We start from the raw sequence: 23,677 nt of genomic DNA on the forward strand, positions 1-23,677 counted from the left end.
CGAAAGCTTTGTTTGAGTGAAGACTTCAGCCTCAGCCATGAGAATTCCATCCAAACCATAGCTCTCTATGGGATATTCATAATGGTCCACAAAAATTATCCAAATCTGATACTTGTTAATTGTTCCGTTAGAGACAGTTAGCCATTCATTGTCCTTTACAAGCAAATTAAGGATTTATAAATTAAGATATAAACTCACAAATAAATCATTAGCCTTTAGAACACTCTGAAGTGTCTCGTCTAGATGAAGTGAACACGAATACTTGAAAAATTGGGGGAGCACACTAAATTATAGAGCAATATAGCAGATCATAGTATGTTCGTTACTTCATAAATTGCATACTAAATTATAATCTGAGGCACACAGTCGAAGATCAGGCGCTTTCAGCCAGGTAAAAGGTAGAATAAGGAAACATAATTACATGCTAGAGAGCATTAATACTGTTTTGTCTTATCCTTTTCAGCATCTTCTCAACAACACTTTCGCTTATTCTGAGGTGACAAAAATCCCTCAATATTTTAAGACCCTTTGGTGGTCACAGATTTTGCAACACACAGAGAGCTATTTTTAAAGTAAGATTTTCAAAACAAAAATGAAGACAAAAGGTAACAAAATGCAAGAAAATTCCTCTTAGCAACGACTGAGTTTAACTGAAGATACACTAAATGCTAAAATTACAGTGAGCTAAGTAGTAAGGTTGTAGTAAACTCAAGTGATTCAACTAAGAGGGATAACTCTCTACATACCAACAAATATTTTTAAGAAAGCACCTACAATTTTTTGTAGAAGCTGGTAAACACACAAAACTTCTAGTAGCTCAGTAAAATCAAACCTTTAAACTTTGAGCTACTTTTGTAATTTTCTGGCTCTCAAGACAGGTTTAGCAGCAATGTTTGGCATTCGAATCACACATCTAGTGGTCCTATTTGTTAGGGTAAAAATTACATTTAACTTAAGTGCATAAGAGAATCAGCGCATGATTCAACTACAATATATATTCTCAAAATTTAGTGTGAAGCCACAACTCTAATTTGCTACAATGCATTTTTAAGGAAAATACATAAAATCAAATGTGCAAGCAGTATACTGCCAGGACATTATAATAACAAACTATGTCTTGATATGCTTAAAATGCATTCAAAGCATCTTCACGATCAAGGAAGAATGTGTTTCACTAACAAAGGACTCTTATTCTAGTGTGACAAACCACAGTAAGAACTCACTAGAGATACAGATGGATTCAGAATGCATTGCTGATCCAGTTCCTATGTCAATAACTGATGCGCTTCCAAGAATCAACCTTATTTTGGCCATTTTTTTCTCATCTTCTGATGACTGGGTTTTATGATTAGTTAGACAGCTCAACAAAGTAGGCTTCCAAGGACATAAACTTTTGGCATTTCCTGAGGTAATGTGAGTAACCGTAGATTGAAGGAAAAAGGGTTTTAATCTTTTGTTTCCCCCCCAGAGGTTAAACATATAAACGTGGATTTTAAACACTGTGGCTGTCAAATTAAATGAAGCCAGTCAATGGACGGGATTTTACCAACCTGACCAATTAGGTATTTTTCTATCGGCAAGGCCAAAAATATCTCATTCTTATTTTGGATATTTCAAGATGCATGTGAAGAGTGGGAAAACTTCTACAGAAAAGCACCACGTTGAAATTCTTACTCTTAAAGCAATACATCTCTCAGAACATCCCTCAGCAAAGGGTGGAGCAAATAGTGCTCCACTCCAGGAATGCTAAAGACCTGGCGGAACAGAAGTATTTCAGAACCAAAATTCCTTCTCTGCTGACCTAGACAGATTACAGCACAGTCCATGCCAGTTCAGCTACAGAAAGAAGACAGAAAAGAAAATGGATAAAATATTTTGCTTTCTCTCTTCATTCTTTTGCTGTGTCCTAGGGAGGGAAGGGAATAGGCAAGTACATCTTTGCCAACTCAGTCCTTGCAGGACCAAGGACATCCTAAGAACAGTGGCAGATTCCAAGTAAAAAGTGTATGTGTTCCATATGGTTCTTTCCAGCCTCAAAACTGTAGTACACAGGAAATTTTATAACCCAGTTTGACTTTTAATTATACACATTCTGTTCTTTCGGCATTTGTACAACCGGGCACTGGCTTTGCATATGGTGATATATAATCTATACAGACATTTTAGACAGCTCTACCATATGCTGGGGAACATGCCACATTAGGCTCTATTATGCCACCATACGACAGTAAAGAAGCTGTAGAAACAAGCAGCCTCTGGGATCCTACTTTCTATACGTTAGGTAAAAACACCAGACTGTGACTAAAATGGACAGTCATGACCACTTGGGTCAAAAGTAGCTGCCATCACACCTCAGAGCAGGCTGGCTAGCTGTATTCGGTCTGCTGAAATGTGATGCAGGAGATATCCCAGTGCTACATCGCACAGGCAGAAACATGTGGCTAACTGCAAGAAGCACAGGGCAGGAACTAGCTGTGCAAGCCACACATATAGTATGCAAAACCCAAGAGAGGCGTGCCTTGCTAAGCAACAGGCTGAAGATGAGGCACAGTTTTCCTTTCTTTCCTGTTCTATAATTAAAAAATTACACTGGTTTATTATTGTTATTACCATAGTCATTTGTAGCCTGCAATTTGTGGCTTCAGAGAATTTAAAAGACAATTAGGTTGTTGTAGAACAGAATCTATTCTTCCATTATGAAAAACAGTTTCTAGAAACACTAATGATGGAAAGGGAATAATGAGATGGCTCCTCTGTGAGGAACATTTTATCAAGACCTAAGCTCCCGGCAGGTGACTACAGAGATATAAGTGTGATTCTGCTTTAAGAAGTCACTGCAATAAAAATGTCACCTTCTTCCTTGCTCCCCATATATATGGACAGTCTCGTCTGCTGCATTTAATAACATATAACTTCCATTTTAAAAAATTAATTGTATATAGTACTGCAGTGCCTTGAAGATTTTACTTCTGGTTATTTCTCATTCTGCAAGAGAGCGAGCTAGAATCAATTGTTTCACAGGTGAAGAATCACATAATTACATACCAGATGAAGCATTAACATCCAGCCTTATTTACACCTTGGCAATCTCATTTTCTTGGCTAGACCTGCATTGTTGTAACTGACTGCAGATCCAACCTTTATAAATCAAAACCATGATCCAAAGGCTGCCTATCATGGTTCATATCCACATTTTTGACAGAACCCGCAATGCTGGTTGCACAACAGCAACTGCCACCACAGGCTCGAGTTGGGGAAGAGCTCTGCACCAGCACAGGTCATTCAGCACAGCCACATTGGGAGTTACAGATCTTTTGCTGCACAACAATCTGTGCTTACTGGCTAGTGGAAATTGTTCCAATGGTTTCCGAGATTCAATGGACAATGAAAGCTAGTACTGATGAAGGACAAAATCATGACCGACAACTCTGTCCTGCTTCACCCTTTCTCACTTACTGCATGTGGTAGGGCACTAACTTCCAAGAACTTCTTGTTCTCTATTTTGTGCCTATCAACAACAAAAGGTAAAATGATGCCAGTGTTCGCACAGAAGGTGCAAATGCATTAGTGAAAGACAGGACTGTGTGGCACCCACCATTTTCTGGCAATGACAAAATTTCTCATGGGCTTGATTTTGCTGCTCCTACTTTTGTGAAGATGGACTCCACAGGTAGGTTAGCTGCTAACTGCTTTTTCTCAGGAGTTAAAAATGGGAGATCAGCCCGCATATAATGATTCTTTTAAAACGTTTCTGATCTTCTCCATGATCCTGTGTTCAGTCCTAACATTACAACAGCATAGATCACCAAACTAGGTTCACTCACCAAACCCACATTTTGTATGGCAGAAATAACACTGGTTATCCCAGCTGGATTTCCTCACGTACCTCTGTGCTGACCACTTTGAAAATGCATGTTTTTTCCACAGGGTCCTCATGTAAGCAAAACAAAACCCAGCCCTATATTTATAGACATCCATAGATAAACAAAACGTTTTGAACTAGTCAAGCACTGCAGAGGCAAAGATATAAATCAGGACACACTAACTTCAGTAACAAAGTCTGGATTGCCTAGAAATGTGTACTCATTTAAGTGGCTTCCAATATTTTTTCATTGTTCATGAAATAAAAAACCAACTTTAGAACACAACAAGAGGAAGAAAACCAGCAACTATCAACAGTATTCTCTAAGACCATGAAACTAAACACCCTAGCAACTTTAAATGATGGCAGTATTTCTTCAGCAAACATCCCTGGGTGGGTCAGCTGGCATGACCCGACACACAGCTCAGACAGTGAGCAGATGGCAAAAGGGTACAGATAAGTCCATTACCCCAATTCACCCTCAAAGCTGCCCATTGGGCCTGCTGTTTAATACTGCGTAGGTCAGCGCTGACCCACCGACCTGCTCAGAGTGTGTCTCGCCCAGCTGAGCACCTCGGCTTCTCACTGCACAGCCACACAGACAGCTTTGCTTTTTATGTGCTTTTGATGTGTCAGAAAAACATTCAGAATGAGCACAGACAGGGTGATGTGCCATGAGGTGAATGCAATTATACATTAACATTAAAACCAGCATTGTTCTAGGGAGGAATGATAGAGTTTCTGCTTGACATTTCTATTTAACTTATCTGACTAATTGCCCTTCCTCTAATATTAGCAGTACAGTTAGGTTCCAGCTTTAGCAATTTACCTGTATTTAAAATGCACATTTTTTAAGCGAAACTGCATTCTTGACAGTAACCATAACACCACTCTGCAAAATACACTGCTTGAAGAGCTGGTTTAATAGCTGTCAAGGGAAAGGAAAGAATTAATGAGGAATTGTATTGTTATTTACAGTCTATCTGCTGTACTACGCACAGTTTCAGTTTATAGAAAAAGGCTTAAAAAAGCTTAATCTTGATGGCACAAACACTGTTTGGAGTTCCAGTGAATAAGAGGACTGTTGCAAGTTTTACAGTATTCAGCATTTTAATGGTTTTGTAGTAAATAACTGATTCAACTTGTATCAATCTCCTATCTACATTTGTACTTTACAGAAGCCTCGTACCCCTTCACTGTTGAATGCTTTCAATAGTGCCCCCTCTCTAGCAGATTCTTGTGCTAAACTCACAGTTTGCCTCTTAAAAAGGAAATACAAATAAAATAGCTTAGCATCTACAACAACTCCTATTTAAACATGCTGTGTTTAATCACAGGACTTTGCTTAGTATATGAAAGTTTATTCCAGAGCACTTCAGCTAAATCAGGCTGGTAATCTGTAACATAAGGAACCAACACCTGGATCTTTAAGGTAATATACACAGTTTTAACACTGCAGCTCTGCCAGAAGCACAACGTTACTATTTTAAATACTACAGGTTACAGAAAATTTTGTTGAGCTAAGAAGTATTCGTCAGCATACAAAATACGAATTTCTAATTAGGGTGGTTCCATTATTTACAAGCAGAATATCCACCTGAGTATCAGCCTCTAATGTTGGACAAGAGAGAGAATGAGTCTAGCATTTTTGTATACTCTAGGCTCAGTTTTCTGTTACACAAGTGCTTTTGAGATGAAGTCTTGCAATGTACTATTTGAGATGCATTTTTTTTTGTTTCTGGAGAGTACAGTCCACTAGTTCAGGCTAGTCCCCTGTGCTTAGAGGCAGCTTTAGCCTATTTGCTATCTGAACACCACCAAAAATTTAAATTCTCTATCTAATTTTTAAAATTATTTTAATTACAGGCAATATTAATATTTTCCTAGTGCTTTTCATGCACGGTTCAAAGTTTACTACAAAACAAGTTAGCATGACAGTTGTTTATTTTGTAACGAAAAACTTATTTATAAAGCATCCTCTGTAAATGTCCTCAGGTGCTGGACAACCCTAAAACAATGCTCATGAATCCCACGAAAAATTGCACACAAATAAACAAAATTTGTAATGCTTTTTTCCAAAGGTTTTCAGAAGCTGAGAGTTTAAAGAAGGGAACATTTTTATAGCAACAGTTCTACCAACTAATACAATTGTATTTTAAAAGTTTGGTTGCTTATTGATTTCACGAGGGATGATGAATCCCTAAGGAAAAGGTATGCAACAGTAAGAGCCCACCAAGGAAAGGTCACAGACCCATTCAGAGCTTTCCAAACCTCCACATTGCTTCTAAAAGGAGTGTTTAATTGAACAACCTCTCAAGGAAGGGTGAGCAAAGCAAGCTGAACGTGCCCCCGCCAGCTACAAGCCAGGCAGTAGCACTCAGAATAAGCTGCCGGCAGCACAACGGCCTCACGCTCCCCATTTAGCAAGAAGCAGCAATGCTTTAGCTATTGAGTCCCCAGTACATGCAGCTATTCTGAGCAGGGCAGCTGCTCCACTTTGCCCAAAATGCTTGAAGAAATATTAATTGGGGGGGAAAAAAAAAAAAGTTCTACAACTCCAACTTTAATCAGGCAATTATAACACCCACCAGAAGGCAAATAGATCCAAAGTTGCTCAAAGGAAGAACTCAACTGAGTCTTTCCAGTGACCACAGCAATTGCTAAACTGTCAGGGATTTCAGTTCCTCACTTTGTGAATCTGTTGCTTCATTTTCTTTATTTTTAATGGTCAAGTCAAATGAAACATTTTGCTTGATCCTTTTCCTCCCGTTTTAAGTTTCAACATAGAAACCCCTCAAATTGTCAACAGATTTCTATTTGCTACATATTCTTCAGAATACTGTCAAATCTAACATTCAGCTCCTCAAAAACTCTCATTTTCTACACTATATATTAAAAGAAAACTGGACAAACTGAACCAACTGATTGTCATGTTAATCCATTGCTGTCTCACTATTTCAATCTTCTATAGACCTCATAGGACAGGACTAGGGTTTGGGGTTTTTTTTTGTTTAGTACAACATTAACGTTAGTATAACAAAGGTTTTATGAATCACCATAGGATATTGAAACTAAACTCAATATAGAATAAACAAGTATTACTTTGATGTAGCTTTCTCTATATTGTACTACTACATGTTTAAATAATTCTTCCCTAACAGGGAAAAAAAAAAAGCTAATTTGTCAGTAAAGCAGCACATAACAGGAGAGACGATTTGCTGTTGCAGGGAGATAGGGACATTTTTCTCTGGTTCTGGTTTGTTTTATTTCCTTTAATCTGACATAATAGTAACTCAGAGTATGTATAAAACATGAGCTTTAAAAAAACCCACACCAAAAATCAAAGCATACACCAAGAAGTGGGCAGGACTCTGGCCTGGAGAACTGCTGTGTTTTCACAGACAAAGGCAGAGCCTTCCCCACGCAACCCACACAGCTCCTGCACAGCTGCACCATCCCACCAGGTCACCTTTGCTTGCTTAGCTTATTGCAGTTTTCCAAAAACATCTTTTTTAATCAAGGACCTTTTCAACCAAGCTGCCAGCCTGCAGATCCAAAAATAGTTCAATGCGCAACCTGGTAACAAAACTTGACTGCCATGGGTAACCAGAGATGATATTTCCTTGAAGGCACTGTACCAAAAGATGCACATTACCAGCGCAGATGTGGAATGGAGCCTAACAGAAGCCAAATAAGAGATATTTGCAGTTCATATATTAAGAGCATAATGAAATATTCCAGATGCTCATCTTAATCCTCACGAACCAATTTTCTATTACATACACTCCCCTATTATGTTCATTTTAACAGACCAACCACATGAAGGCATTTTGCCAAGGCTATCTGCTCTGTTTGTGTGACCTGCTGCTTTCTTCTTTTCCTTAGGTTAACTAAGAACACTTTGTACTTTAAGTACATCTGTACTTCAGAGCCATACAGTCTCTATAAACGAAAAGTGTTGATTGTCCTCCAAAATGGGAGGTCTGGGCATAATTTTTTCCTTTTCTCCATTTTTCTTGTTATCAGCCCACATAATTTGTGCAATGCCATGGGAGTTTGATCTTTGTCTCATCTGGTGGGTTGCTCTGTTTCTGAGATCTGACATTGACCTAGCTATAAGAAAGGGTGGTGGGCTGGAATATTTTTGTAAATACTTTGCATCTTATCATGCACAATGAATCTTAAGTACACATGTCACCCCACTACTGCATGGTTGAGTTTTTGGCACATAGTTTGTAGGAATTCTTGTCTTTGTAGATGGTTGATTCTATTGGATTTTATTCACAAAAGGAAAAAGAGACACATACATTAAGAGGTGGCACAGTGGATATTTTTGATGCTGTTCTGCTACACAACTTTCTTTCAGGGCCAAAATCTGCACACTCACACTTAGTATGGCAAATTTTGTGTTCTTTATGTTAGATTTCTCATTAGATGAGATCTCAGTGAAGGTAAATGTCCACAAATTACTTAGTGAAAACTTAGTGAGTTAAACCAATGTCTCAGACATATTCCTCTGATTTGCAACATTCTGAATATGCTATCAATTTCATAAGAAAATCAGAAAAAGAGTAACTGAAGAAACTGCAGTTTCAAAAAAAAAAAAGTGGCCTCAAAAGGTTCCAAAATAAAACACTCCTAATTTTAAATGTTATTTATGTGAACCTCTTCATATGTTTAGCAAATGTACTACATGCTGTATGAAAATGCCAAAAGTAGTTTAAAAATAAACTATTTTTTCCTACAATACTATATGAAAACATCATTAATCATCATAAAAAATGGACTTGTTTTCTTTAAAAAGGATGCATCCCCACTTTACTTTGATGCATGTTACAATCTGCTATGTATTAAACACTGTATAATACATGGAGTTAAGCAGAGTTTGTAATTTCTTTTTCCCAAAAAAGAAATTTTGGTATTTCAACATTTGTTTTCAACCTGTATTGTAATAAAAATAAAGCAAAACTTTTTCGTGCAATGAAAATCTCCTAAGATGTGACTGTTAAACAATAACATTTCCATTTTCTTCAATAAAACAAAACTTGTCAACATCCTTAACTGGAATGAATCTATTCTGGTGCTCTGAACCAAATAAAAAAATTCATTTTAAGTCAGTTTGACATTAAATTGCATTTACATATGGTGCCATAGTACAGTAATGGAAGTTGTACAGCACTAAATCGCACACTGCCAAAACAAAAAACATATATCAGTGGAGGGACTGTTCTGCATAAGCTCTACACTTAACCCCTCTTTTTGCATCCATTACCAGGCACTACTAAAGAGACAAGATGATGGACTTAAATCTGCCTTTTGGCTGATTGAGTTAATAATTCTTATATTCTTAAATTTGTGTGTCCTCCTCCTATTCTTCTCCAATGGAGTAAGCTCCTAGACCACCCTACATCTCATACAGGACATTTTAGTCACATAATACCTTATGCTATTGGATTAAAAATAAATCAGAAAGCATCTTAAAGGAAATTATTTCGTTTTTTAGCAAGTCAAAATTTTCTCCAAAGAACAGCCATTTTACAGAAGCCGTACTTTTGTGCTGAAAACAAATTTTCAATGCTAAACTACTGACCAGCTCTTGTAACAATGCTCGTCTGTTGTACTCAATATGTATGATATTATGACAAAAGCTTGATGCAAGTATCTTCAAGTAAATGGAAAGATCTCAAAATTCCTCACTGTCTTGGGTTTGTGTGGCAAGGTTTTGGTAGCGGGGCAACTACAGAGGTGGCTTCTGTGAGAAGCTGCTAGAAGTTTCCTCCCATGTCCAATAGAGCAAATGCCAGCCGGCTCCAAGACGGACCTGCCTCTGGCCAAGGCCAAGCCCATCAGCAATGGTGGTAGCACCTCTGTGACAACACAGTTAAGAAGGGAAAAAAACTGCTGCACAAGAGCAGCCAGAGACAGGGGTAAGAATATGTGAGAGAAACAATTCTGCAGACACTGAGGTCAGTGCAGAAGGACGGGCAGGAGCTGCTCCAGGGGCTGGAACAGAGATTCCCTGCAGCCCGTGGTGCAGACCATGGTGAGGCCGGCTGTCCCCCTGCAGCCCATGGATGTCCATGGTAGAGCAGATGTCCACCTGCAGCCCATGGAAGACACCACACTGGAGCAGGTGAAGGATGCTGTGACCCTGTGTGAAGCCCACACTAGAGCAGGCTTCTGGCAGGATTTGTGGACCTATGGAGAGAGGAACCCATTCTGGAGCAGGTTTGCTGGCAGGACCTGTGACCCCATGGGGGACCCAGGCTGGGGCAGTCTGTGCCTGAAGGACTGCACCCTGTGGAAGGGACCCATGCTGGAGCAGCTCACGAAGAAGTGCAGCCCGTTAGAAGGACCCACATTGGAGAAGTTCCCATGGGTGGGACTCCACGCTGGAACAGGGGAACAGAGTGAGGAGAAAGGAGCTGTAGAGACAATGCGCGATGAACTGACCACAACTCGCATTCTCTGTCCCTCCCTGGGGAAGGAGGTATAGAAATGGGGAGTGAAATTAAGCCTGGGAAAAAGGGAAGGGTGGGGGGAAAGTGGTTTAAGATTTGGGTTTATTTCTCAATACCTTACTCTGATTTGATTGGCATTAAATTAAATTAAATTAATTTCCCTGAGTTGAGTCTGTTTTGCAGGTCACGGCAATTGGTGGGTGATTTCCTTGTCCTTATCTCAACCCATGAGGCTTTTGTTATATTTTCTCCCCACGTCCAGCTGAGGGGGGAAGTGACAGAGCAGCTTGGTGGGCACCTTGCGTAGCACATTCACAGAAACATTCTCAGTAAAATATAATACAAAGGAGGAAGGCCATAGCCTCTGGTTTAGGCATCTAATTTAGATTCACAGAAACACAAGCCTAAATATCTTGTACAGTTGAAAGAATCAGAGAGGCTCTGTTAAATGCTTATATTGCTGTAATGTACACTGTGTGAATGCTACTCTCGCTACATCTTTTTCATACTAGGTTTAAATCAGTAATATGTTCAAATAAACATAAATCAATGGCTGATGCCTTTCAATTACCCTTCATCAGAGTTTTCTCTGTACACAGTGACTAGCTAGGGGAGTCGTTCTAAGAACATGAACAGACCATTTACCCGATGAAGTCACACTGACCCAAAATAATTTTCAAAGACTATTATTAATTTTGTTGATTTGAAACAGCTTCCTTGAACCAGGGTTACAGTGAGATGATAACCATCTTTTTATCTAGCTCTCAAGAAGAGTGTCACTAAGATCAATGGAAAAATGAATCATATGCCCTTGAGTGAAAGAAAATATCAATGCTTGTACCATAATGAAAGTTTAGAAATTCAATTGTTAATTCCAAAGTCTTAAAGTTAAGCACTGCACAGGTTTTCTACCCCACTTGTGACTGTATCCTGTGACTTGCATTTTTAATTACCTGCTCAGCCATGACTCTAAATATACTGTCTTTCAGATAGCTTGTTAGGTAACAATGGGCAAATAAACAAACACAGCTTAAACAGTTTCTTAGCCCAAATAGCTCTTCAACGTACTCTACTCTAATCAATTCATGAGTGTTGTTCATAGATCATGCGTGGATCAGATATCTACAAAAGGAAACATAATGAAGCCAAGATGTTGTTTACACCAACACTAGAAACAAATGATAGCAAGAGTCACGAACTAGCAGAGGAACTGGTTTACAGTTCCCTACCCATACATTTTTCTAGTTACACAGTTCTTACAGTGGTTTTTCTTGTGGACAGTCTATCATCAATCAAACGAAAAATACTTCGTTTCCATTTTTTCTCAAAAGGAAATGCAATAAATTTTTATTTACGAGTGTAAGAGCATATCACAAACGATATGTAGTGTCTAAAACCTAAAATAGCAAACAAATACCACTAATAAAGACTTGTTTAGAATTCAAAAGACTTTTAATGGAATATCCATCTGCTCAATGAAAGGCTCTTCCTTCCCACTCCCACTGAATTTATCTATACAAGACATCCACATGGCACAGTGCTTGAAACAAAGAATGGAGCCTCTCCAAGGAGCTTGGATGTGGCTCAATCTCATATCTATGCATCAAAACCACCATTGATATATTCTGTACAGTTAGTGGCTGACCATCTTGCCTTGTGAACACAGCTCATTTTGCAAAGCTAAAAGCTTTCTTGATAAATCCATACAATTGCTTTAACAAAGCAACAGCCAGAAGCAAGCCACAGCAGTGAAGAACTCAGGTTACAGTTTTTATTGTACTATTTTATACTTTTCTCTTTTAAAAATGAAATAGGGAATGGGAGAAAAAAAGCGAATCTTTAGTGAGTATTCTAAGTGCCACACTCCAAAAACATCCCCAAAGAACACTACAGTGAGATAAATTTTCAAATATGCAATCTAGATGGCATAAAATATAAATTACATATTCTGTGGAGAACAGCACCACAGTGCATATAATTTTGATGTATTGTAGTGCAATGTGACAAACTGTTAGCTGCTAATTAATTTAAATCTCATTACACTGAAAATATCTCTATCCACTTCTACATATAATGCTAAGAGCTATAATAAACATAGTAAGTCAAAGATTTCCATTTATCATTTCTAAATGCTCTATCAGTGACAAAAAATAACAATTGAAAGAATAAAGCTTTTCAGGGAGGCAAATTCATGGAAGATTCCAACACCACTGCAGTGCCTTCTTTTAGGTCCTCTAATAGTGAAAAGAGCAGATAAAACAGAATAAATTATACTGCAAATTGAAAAACTGCAGAACACATCAGTAGCAGACTGTACATCCACAAGATCATAAAACTAAAGACCAAAACTGTAATATAATCTTGTTTGGTTTATGGGTTTGGGGATCCACCTCCTGAAGAATTCCTATTTCTTCTCACGTTGGTCCATTGCCCTCCGTTCACAAAATGCAGCCCACGTAACTAGATGAAGTCCCTCACATAACCTTCGGCGAGACACATTTAGATTAGGCCATATATCAAAGCATATGAAGACACCCTTAGCACAACAAAAACTGGAAAATGTCCCTCTCCTAACAAGAAGGGGAAGAGCTCAAATCTCTGTGCCTTAACACTGAGACGCTTGTTTTATATTCCTGTGAACACTGAAAAGCTTTCACAGCTATTTAAACCACAGAGATTGCCAATTTGTCACACAGAAATTTTGCAATTTTAATGTTTATTTTGTTTGTAATGTCTATTTTTGCCAAGAGTCTAAAAATCATTCTGCTTGCCAGTGACTGAGCATAAGAACTATTGTAGGTAGATGTGGGGGAATATAAAAGGAAAAAGTGTATTCTTCAGAAAAAAAACCCACACAACATTAATATTAATAAGCTAAAATTAGACACAGTGTGACCTTGTGAACTACCCAGGAGATCTGATTAAGTGCAATCAGATTCCAAGCACTATAATGTTGAGAATAGTGTCTCTGACCTAAATGCTCTTCTCATCACGAAATGTCAGCAATAACAATCTAAAGCACCTTCACCCTGCATTTGGTCTGCCTTTGATAAAATACCATGACAGATCTGCAAGATAATGGGAACTTATAAACTTATATGGCCTTCATGATTAAGCATGACATTTTTCCTATAGAAGTGCCAAAACTGGAAAAAAAGGCCAAAAGGTCACAGTCTGAGAAAGAAGCATTTCAGACCAGTGCAAAGCCAGTGCTGCTGGTGTGATCCGCAGGGGCTCTCCTGACAAGCCTGCTGGGCCAGTTTCAAAATGACCAGTTAAATGAGTGTGGAGATCCAGCTCCCTAATTATTGATTGACCTATATATTTTTGGCATCAGTTATGCCCCAGAGAATCTGATTTGACAGGCAGTTAAAAGTCCACAGTTAAATAAATTCTGAAATAGCCAAGACAAGCAGACCGACTTCCTAAGAAGATTAGTTTCTTCTGTTCATCAGAATATTTTGGGGACTGTGTAAGAAAGTGAAAATAGGCACCATTTGAAAGAACAAAGCCTTGCAACGGTTCACATGCCAAACAGCTAATATATACACATGTATAACAGCAAAAAAAAAATCTGAAAACATATATGCCACGACCATCAGGAAGCACAGCCATTGATCGGGATACATTTATATGCAAGGACTGGCTCTCAAGTAAAATGGTAGCTGCAGTTCACTTAACCACTCTCTGAAAGACACCAAGGACATTTGTAGAGGCATTGCTCATGTTCTTTCCAACTAGCATTGATAACTATTTTAAGGTTAGAAAATGGACTACAGGGACTGCTTTGTGGTCATGGGAAAAGTAATTCAATTTGTGAGATTCAACCTGTCTTCAGAAAAATTCACCCAGACTTGTTTTTGCCAAAATTGCTTTCTTGCTCCCATTGTCACTCCCTCATTGAACCTCTCTCCAGAGAACAGATGGACGAAAAGTCATATCAGGAAGTACAAGGCAGAAAAAAACACTTACAAAGCTAATCACTGAGTCAAACAGGGAGGCAGCTGGATATTTTAAGACTATGGGCAGAACGGGGACTTATTCTAGCACAGTGTGGGGAGCAAGATTAGGACAGAAACAGATGAAATGAAAGGACAAGCATCTTGAAGGGTCTTTCATTGTTCTTCAAGAGTAAGACCTAAACATTTCAGGAATTCAGATATTATTATAAAAAAATAATGTCTTGATTATTTCTTGTAATGATGAATAGATTTATGGCTGAAAATAGTGGATAAGGAGCATACTGCTTGTCCTGTATTGTACTGGCAGGGACTAGGTTGCCCATTCTGGTTAATCCAAGAAAAGCAAAGGCTTCACGTTAAACCTAAATCCTCCATGTTCCTCTAGAATTATTTTCCAGCAGAATCTAAGTTTCAACTGTATGACATGACTCCAAATAAAAAAATCATTGTAAAGGAAAATATATATGTTGTATAATTATAGCCTTTCTGCATCATAGACTCATACATTACCTGTAGATGTATCCACTGTGAAAAAAGAAGAAAATTCTCCTGGGATCAGTTCATATGTGACGACACCATATATTCCTGAATCTCTATCTGTGGCAACAACATTGATGATCTCTGTTCCTGGCTGCGTGTGACTGCTGATGCTTGTCACATAGATGGCTTGTTCAAAAACAGGTTGATTATCATTAATATCTTCTATCTCGATGCGAACAAAAGCTTGGGCACTCAGCCCACCCTGTGGGAAAAATCAGGGGAAAAAAAAAAACAACCACACAACGTCAGTTTTAAAGTGTACACAATAGAATGATACCTATCTGGCTTCAGCCCATCATTAGGAAATGGAACATGCTGCAACAATACCGAACAATGAAAACGTCTGTTAAAAACAACTTAGAGTATCTGTAATACCCCAAAATACTGCATTTAGGCAATCTACATGCTCAGAACAACTCCAGTGGGCTGACTTCATACACAAAGAAGTTCAACTTCTTATGACAGTGAAGCCTGAACACAAAGTTATTTTTGCTAATAGTAATGGCCACTACACATGTAAAATCCATGCTAATCTAACTTTTACTGTAATCACCCAAACACCACTTACTCCTTCACGGATAAAAGTCAAGGCTTTCTGCCCCAGAAACACATGCCCCTCAGGTGACTGTGGTGTTCCAGTAAAGCAGGAATAACTTCTTGCTATCTATGAATCTTTCAGATTGATGTGAAGTGTGACCATTGTAACAGCAAATATGAGGCTTTTTGAACTACTGATCAAGGGCACAGGCTGAGAGCAAAGCAGTGCAGGACAGCCAAAACCTGACCTGTCAGGCATGTGTCAACAGGTATATGTGTACATATAAAATGTATGTGTGTATATATATGTATGCGCGTGTGCATGTGTCTGCATACCCACATCTTCACTCTGTGCACACAGAGACAGAACAACACCAAATATGACTGAAGCACACAGCTGAAGCAATTTGTTCATGTAAAGCTTATGACTGATTACATGATTTTATTTCCAGCACATTTGTCATTTTGCAGGGAAAGAGGTCTCACCATGCCTTCCAGAGGGCTTGGCTCAACCTTTCTGCTCTTGTTTGTTTTCCCTACGCAAAAAGCTGGGAAGAGAGCCAGGTGTTGGTGGCGGTTTCAGCACCGTACCTCCTTGCAACCCCAGCCAGCCCCTGCGCTGCTCTCCTTACGGTTGAAGCTCCTGCTACAGATACCCATCAAGAGCCCACTGAAACACCAGGTGGGCAGCCACGGGACCACCTTTAGCCTTGCTCTGCAGTGAAACTGGAGAAGAGAGGAGCAACTGCAAGCTGACTTACAAACTACGCTAAATCACCATTTGCCATGAATTGAATTTTCAATTTTGCTATAATCTGGAAAAAAAGACAATTCTGTGGGTGCGGAAGTGTAGACCCCACAGGGCCCTGAGTGAAACAAATGGCAATTTACTTCTCAGAGGCTCTGCCTTGTACTGCTGCTGGACTCCATCAGTTTGGAGGGGTTCATATTTCCAGGGTTATTTTATAGCTGTAATGATCACAGACATTTTTAAAATAAAGCAGCTTATGGTGAATGCTGGGGCACTTAGGTGTACAGTACAGGCAGAAAGCAGCACATGTATGTATAGCCTGCACACGCTGTATGCAGTACATTAAGATATAGACAGAGGAAGAATCCCGCGCTCTTCAAAGTCCCACAGGGAGCACCATGCTTGTACCAATTAGTCACTTACAGAAACCGCTGACACAGAGGAGATGTTGGTACGTACATGTGACAAGCTATGCTGAGCAAGTCCAAACTTAATTTTGCAGTCACTGTATCTATGATATAAAAAATAACTAGGTTGCATATTTCTGCAACCTAACTGTTCCTGTCAGTTATTTTTAAACCTGACCTTTATGAAACTATCCAGTGATTCAGACTGGATACTACTCTTTTAGACTTGCTGTGCAGCCTGGCTCTTTTCCCAAAACTATTTTTGATGATTTGCTTATTATATCCACAGGGTCAGACTTATGTCTGGGCAAAAAATACTATCAGCATTCGCTTCCACATTTCCATAGGGATTTTTGCTTTGTTCTGTTTTGTTCTTTTCTTCCTTGTAGTAATGTTACCTCTGTTTGGCGGCAGTGAAATTCCCACAAAAGCTCAGGCATTGTGTATCTATGTTTCACCTGCAGACCAAGACATCTGGCCCACATCCTCCTGCTGTGCTTGGGTTTTCTTCCGAAGAAAACAAGGCACGGCACGTCTCCAGGGCTCACCCTGCCGCAGAGGCAGCCAGCAGCAGGACACGTGCCTGGGGACCAGGACTGCGAAGGGCACTGTGCTGTCATCAGTCTCATACTACTGAGGCAGTCACGAAACTGTGCTGATACACTGTCACTGCCAACAACCCAACCCCGCCTCAGGGTGAGCCCTTTCCCCAATGCCTTTGTTTCCACAGGAAGAAAATCCTTGCGCATGAGCTAAGAGAGCCCTATGTGCTCTGTTCATGTCCACTGTCAGAGGATGCTCTGTGACTCCACAGCGCCCAGGTACTTCAGGATAGGAATCAGAAATAACATTTTTAAGAGAAGAGGGCCAAGGAAGAAGTGAGGTCAAGAATAAAAAGCATCTAAAAAACAGGCAAAGTTTGGAAGAGCATGAAAAGAAGCTGCAAAAACTCATGAGAACTTGTGTTAAATTACTTCTTCCAAGTTTCATTATTGCTAAACATTAAAAAAAAAAAGACACACCACACACGCCGCTGTCCAGCCAATTTGTATTTATCCTATGGAGTTAAGTAAAGACTGCAACGTCTTTGGAAATGGATTAATTCTTAGCATATAGGGAAAGCAAGTTGGAGACCTGCTAACTATCTAATCTCTCAGAAGGCAGACCAAATTTTATGATGGACACAGATCCTTCTTTTCCTGAAGAAGCAGTTTATCCCCTCACACACAAGTCAAATACATTATTAACTTATTATATCAACTGGTTATAGCCCAGTTCTGCCTATGAAAAATTTTAAGTATCATACCAAGTGAGAAGGAGTAAACTGCTTCTATTTCTAACCACATGGATATATTTTGCCTACTCAGAAAGAAGCACAACATAGCAGATCTTCTGAAATATGAAGGCTGGTTTAAACAAGTCTGTTACTGACAGAAAATTACATTTGTCAAAACATCTTAAAAGCAACAGGAAGCCACAGTTGTTAATTTTGAAATCCCTTTTCTCAAATGTTCAAATATTTTTAATTATTGTTGTGCTGCTTGAGGTAACAAAACGTCACAATTACAATGGTTTCTTTGTCAGAATCCTAAGAGTTGTGCGTCCCATGGAACAAAAAGAGGACATAAGAAACTACCGCCAAGTCAAAATAACCACAAATAATATTTTCCGTACTTTGGCAGGACCAACTTTGTCTGAAAATTTAAAGCTACTAGTACACCTCCTTATCATGTCTCAAAAAAAAAAAAAAAAAAAAATCCATTCTTTGGCAGAAGAGACTCTTCAGCTCAATAAGTAGAAATGGTGCTACTTTGAATAGCTGTATTTCTTCATCTTGATGCTGTAAAATGCTTAAGAATCCATCAAGATTCCCACTCCAGCCTCCAACATTTTTGTCAGTGAACTGTGCTGTCAAATTTTTGTGCTGAACTGAATGGTGATATACAAGATTCATGACATTAAGACTTCTTTTCTTTTCTTTTTTTTTTTTTTGTTAAACCTAAAAGATATGCCTCCTTGAAGTCACAATACTGTCAAAATGGAGAGACATTACCAATTATTTCAAAAGCCTTAACTTCTTCAGAAGTTTTGCCTGTGAGTGTCAAGTGTCAAGTTTCAATGGCATCAGCATAAAAGACAAAGAAAATTGGACAAGAAGTGTGGTTTACCAAAAAGCAAGAGATGAAGAACAAAGTGTTTTTCTATGCAGAAAGGGACTAAGAGAGTCACTAAGGTTTCAGTATTATCAGTTCTTGAGATTCTAAATAAATACCAACCTATGCAACTGGAAGAGTTTACATGTTTAATGAATGATTGTTCCGGTACCTGTTTAAAGATGACTAGTAACATAAAAGGTGGTAATGCCATACTCTGCATTAACAGGCAATTCCATAATCTGCTGCAAATGATGTAAGTAGAAGGAGTTCAGAATACACTAAAAATTCCACCAGAAATGTATCGTTGCACTTCAGCCTTGAAGCTCGAGCCTGGTCTCTTCTTTCCCTGAGAAAACTTCCACTTAGAATCTCATCAGGTCAAACTGGGAATTATGCAGTGGGGTTTTTTGTGGTTTTGTGGGGGTTTTTTGTTTGTTGTTTGTTTGTTCGGGGGTTTTTTTGTTGTTTGTTTGTTCGGGGGGGGTTGTTGTTTGTTTGTTCGGGGGGGGTTTTGTTGTTTGTTCGGGGAGTTTTGTTTGTTGGTTTTGTTGTTTTGTTTTGGTTTTGGTTGGTTGGTTTTGGTGGGGGTTTTTTGTTTTGTTTTGTGTTTTTTTCCTAAACAAAAAGGAAACACACCTTCTTGAAAGAAAAAATACTATTCAGCTGAACTGTTTAGCTACTTGTCCCTCAGTATGTCAAAGCTCCTATTCTGAGCAGACCTTTAAAGTCATTACATGGAATTACATACAAAATACATAGTTTTGAAGAAACTCAGGCATTGTATTGGACTCGATACCATAAGCCAGCTTTAGCCAAGTGTTCTGTGACAGTGATGTCAGTTTATTCACAATACATAAAGCTAAAGCTCAACCTTTTGTCTCTTTTTAATTTTTTTGGCATATGTGCACTTTAATTGCCTATGTGAGCAATTCTCAAAGCATTTAAATTGAATTTTGAATGACTGCTTCATAACAAGAAGTAGTAACACCTATCTGTGTAAGGAAGCACATAATCCTGAGTAAACTCCGTAAGTGATAATCTTGAGCATACAGTACAGATGTTATGACAACCCACTATATAGCTGTACCTTCATATTTAGCAGATGAGCTTGTATATGCAAGTAGATGTGACTTGTGATCTACTTTAAAGTACTATATTTAAAATTCTTAGATTTTTATTTTAGTTTCTACAAGTGCATCTGATTTTGAAGTATTCAGTGTATTAAAAAAAACTGATTTAAAAAAGGAAAAGCACAATTTTTCCAGGAAAATATAAAAAGACCCAAGATTCACAAAGATAGAAAGCTAGAGAAGATGGCAATTAAAAGTCTTATTAGTCTTATCTTTTACATGGAATTTTAGGTCTTCAGGTGTTCAGCTGCTACATAATAATTACAAAAGGTTCAATACACCTACACAACCAACCTTGGTCGCAGCAGACACCCCGTAAGCCCTTGCAGCACTCACGAGATCTCTAGAGCCCTGTCTGAAGCCAAGTACTAGACATGCCCTGTAGCTCTGTGCCACTGTGTCACTGTCCGCCAGCAGGTTGTAACCAGAGGACAGGGAAGACACAGCCCAGATTAGCAGATGAACATATGGCATGGTTTCCCTCCACCCTGCACCCCCAGGTCAGACAGTCAGGTCTGCCAAAGGGCTGCAGAGCCAAGGCAGCCTGCATGCCCTTCTATTCATCTCCATCATGCCCTGACGGAAATTATTTCCATGGTTTTGTCCTGTGACATGTACACCTTTTCCCTTGGAGAAAATACGGCCCACAATCAGCAGATCTTACTCCAGGCAAAGGCTAACAGATGGGCAGGGGAAGAGAGAAGCACCATTACAGTGGGCAGGTAGAAGCTTCCTTGGGCCAACCAGTTAGGATGCAAGACATCTTCAAGACACCCTGAAGCATCTTCAACCCTGACAACATCTAAAAGCTGTCACTGTAGTTCAGAATAAAAAGAAAACTCAAACAAACAAACATCCCCAACCCTCATCTTCTCTCTCACAATGTGTCCAACAAAAAAGAAAAAAAAAAAAAAAAAGCTGTGGGCCACGAACACATTTAGAATGTACCTGACCACTATACCCTAGTGAATCCTGGAATATGCTGAAACCAGAGCCAGATGGGGGAAAACCAGGTAAAACGAAAAGGCACTGTGGGCAGAGATTTTCAAACAAGCCCACCACCATTCAAACCATCATTAAGGACAGTCTTATCACAGCACTCGAGAGCCTCACTTGGAGAAAACAAAACCAAGCCAGTCTACTCTGCAAAGGGAAAAGGCAAGAAAAACCACACAAACCAAACCCCAAACCCCTGGGCTCTCAGTAGGGTATAGAGACGTGGTGTGTGTCACTCCTTACAGTGTGGGGGACAAAAAGTGGAAGTGAGCTCTGCCCATGCTCTGCAGTTTTCAAAACTTCTTGCCACACTGATGAAGAAAGTCAGTACACTGATATGTGCACTGCGTTACCTAGACAGATCTTTGTTGCTGGAATTGGTCCACATCTGGCTGCAGCACTCACAAGCATAGGTCATTCTGTCTTCCCCACCTTTTCAAGAAAACTCTGTGGGCCAGCTCTTCCCAGAGTCAAGGTGTATGGGCAGGCAGCAGAAGATTTGGTGAGGAGGTTAGTTAAATGTAAATACGCTCAAAGTGACTTGCACCTGTCTGCAGAAAAAGCACATACGTCACACTAATTGTTTTACTGACCTTGTGTGCTTGATGAGTAGAACCTCTGTGTTAGATAACATAGGCCTGTGAGAAACTCTAGGCACCTTGACACTATGTCTGAGATTCTTGCTTTGTTGTGATAAAGAGCGGGAGGCTGTGCCTGCCTGAAGCCCTGAAATCCAGGCGAGCTCAGCAGGCCCAGCGATCTTCCAGCAGGGCTGAACTCACCAGCGCCTGCGTCCCCACTTGTGTCACCTCTGCCTGGGAGCTCAGGTGCAACTTCGGAGATCCCCCAGTAGAGAGGTAACTAAAATAAAACTTGCTCTTTGCAATGCATTCGTGGCCTCTGGCTCTTCTTGCAATGTGCCTGCGTATGTGTACACACAAGGCTAGACACTCCTGAATGCCCCTCATTGTGCACCAATCCCAAGATTGTGCAACTTTGAGATTTTGGCTTTGAACATCAGATAACTGTTTTCTGTAAGCACGTAGTACACATGCTGCTAAACAGAATTTAAATCAGCATTATTCCAATTAAATTTCCCTGGATTGTGACAAGTTTTCTCTAACAGCTGCAGGCATTACTGTTCATTTGGTTGAAAGACAAAGAGAGGTGATGGGCATCATAAAAAATGCAAATGAATAAACAAAAAAGATTGAATTATGCATGATACATAGCAATAAAATTTGCCACTGTACAGCAGAAAAAATGTGAGCTGTTACCAAAAGAATAGGTTTCCTATATGAAAATTAATTCACATTAAGACTTTTTAAGGCAGAAATACACAAAACAAGAATAAAAGAAGCATAAATTTACATATGTAGTGTTTTGCAGACCCCCAAGAGAACACGGAAAACACACATAATGGAGTGTCCATTTCAGTCACATGGTGAAAGCAAACAAATAAAAAAAGCCAAACAGAAGAATTAAAACCTATGAGACCAAATTGCACATATTCAAAACCAAATAGTAGCAATTTTGTCCCCTGTACTGCTTTTGAAAACATGCAGATACTTTTACTAGAATTCCTGGTTTTCCATATTGTCCTTTTTGCAAGACTTGATTTCACAGTACGCCTCATCTAAATCTCTCTCAAGTGTTTGTGAATGTTCCCCAAGCAACATACCTTCAACTGATTTTTTTTGAGAGAAAAAAAATTGACCATTTTAACATCATTATAAGAAATTTTCACCTGACTGTAAATTCAAAGACCTCTCCAAATGCCTACTGAAACTGTCTGATCTGTCAAAAGTGCAGAATTACAGCTGCTGTGACAAGGTCTGAACGGGGGGTGTCCCAGGCATAGCTGGCATTTCAATCACAGGAGGGTCACCCTCACTACTGGAAGAGCTCTCAGCCTGCCACAGTCCAGACACAAGACCCAAGGAGAAGGCTAGATGCAGATACTGTGGGATTCAGTCCACACACTTTTTTTATCAACCTAGCTACACAATTTCTTTTCACATAAAAGCATTTCAAGGAGCAGTTCCAAATATGTATGTGAAGTGACTTTGGGACTGCAATCAGTGATCCCTGCCAGTTGAAAAGGCTAATACATTATGATCAGTCTCGTCTGCACTTAATCAGTGAAGAGTGCTCCCACAAGCTCTCACAGGATGTTTATTTAATGTCACTTTAACAGAATCTGTTTTCCACTTGCCTCTCCACAGGTTCTTGTGTGCAATTGCAGTTCTCTCATTACTCTTTCTACATAGTGCATAAAAGACCAACGAGCTCCAAACCCATGTAATGGAGAAGCAACGAACAGGTGGAGGAAACTGATAGTTTTGCTGTAAGATAAAATGAGCACCACCTGGAAAATACCTTCTTTTCCTCCTCATTTCTGATTAACTTTGTTATCTTCTTTCCTTTCCACCTCTCTCCCTCCCCTTTGTCAACAGTGACCCTTTGCTCTTCCTCTGCCTTTTTTGTACACATTTCTCCCCGGTCACAGCTTCTACTTTGAAATCCACACCTAACATATTTAATCCATCAAAATCATAAGCAGAATGCCAGGAGATAAAATATCCCACTACAATTCTGCTGTAAAAGTGGAAAGTGGCTAAACATAAGTTCACGTATACTGAAAATTGTAATGAACATGAAATTTAAGTGCTTTAATCTTTAGGTATTATATAAGCTAATTTTTAGAAGATAAATCAATGGTATCTACAAAGTGCTGAGTTCCAGTAAAAAGATCAAGTCCTGCCTGTCACAGACAAGGCAATCAAAAATTGAATCCCCCTCACTATTACTGAACTTCTGAAAACACAAGGTCTCTAAAAGAAGATAAGTCACAGACCAATTTAAAAATTAAATA

General features: G+C 39.3%; 1 protein-coding gene across 1 annotated transcript in view; it reads right to left on the bottom strand.

The window, feature by feature from the left end:
• Window positions 1–23,677, bottom strand: part of DCHS2 (dachsous cadherin-related 2) — a 117,693-nt gene that overhangs the window by 44,824 nt on the left and 49,192 nt on the right. The window contains exon 3 of the mRNA XM_065634627.1: window positions 14,796–15,027. Within this exon, the coding sequence (XP_065490699.1) occupies window positions 14,796–15,027 (232 nt within the window). The remainder of the gene's footprint in view (window positions 1–14,795; window positions 15,028–23,677) is intronic.

Source organism: Caloenas nicobarica, chromosome 4 (assembly GCF_036013445.1).
Source record: "Caloenas nicobarica isolate bCalNic1 chromosome 4, bCalNic1.hap1, whole genome shotgun sequence".
Lineage (NCBI taxonomy): Eukaryota > Metazoa > Chordata > Aves > Columbiformes > Columbidae > Caloenas > Caloenas nicobarica.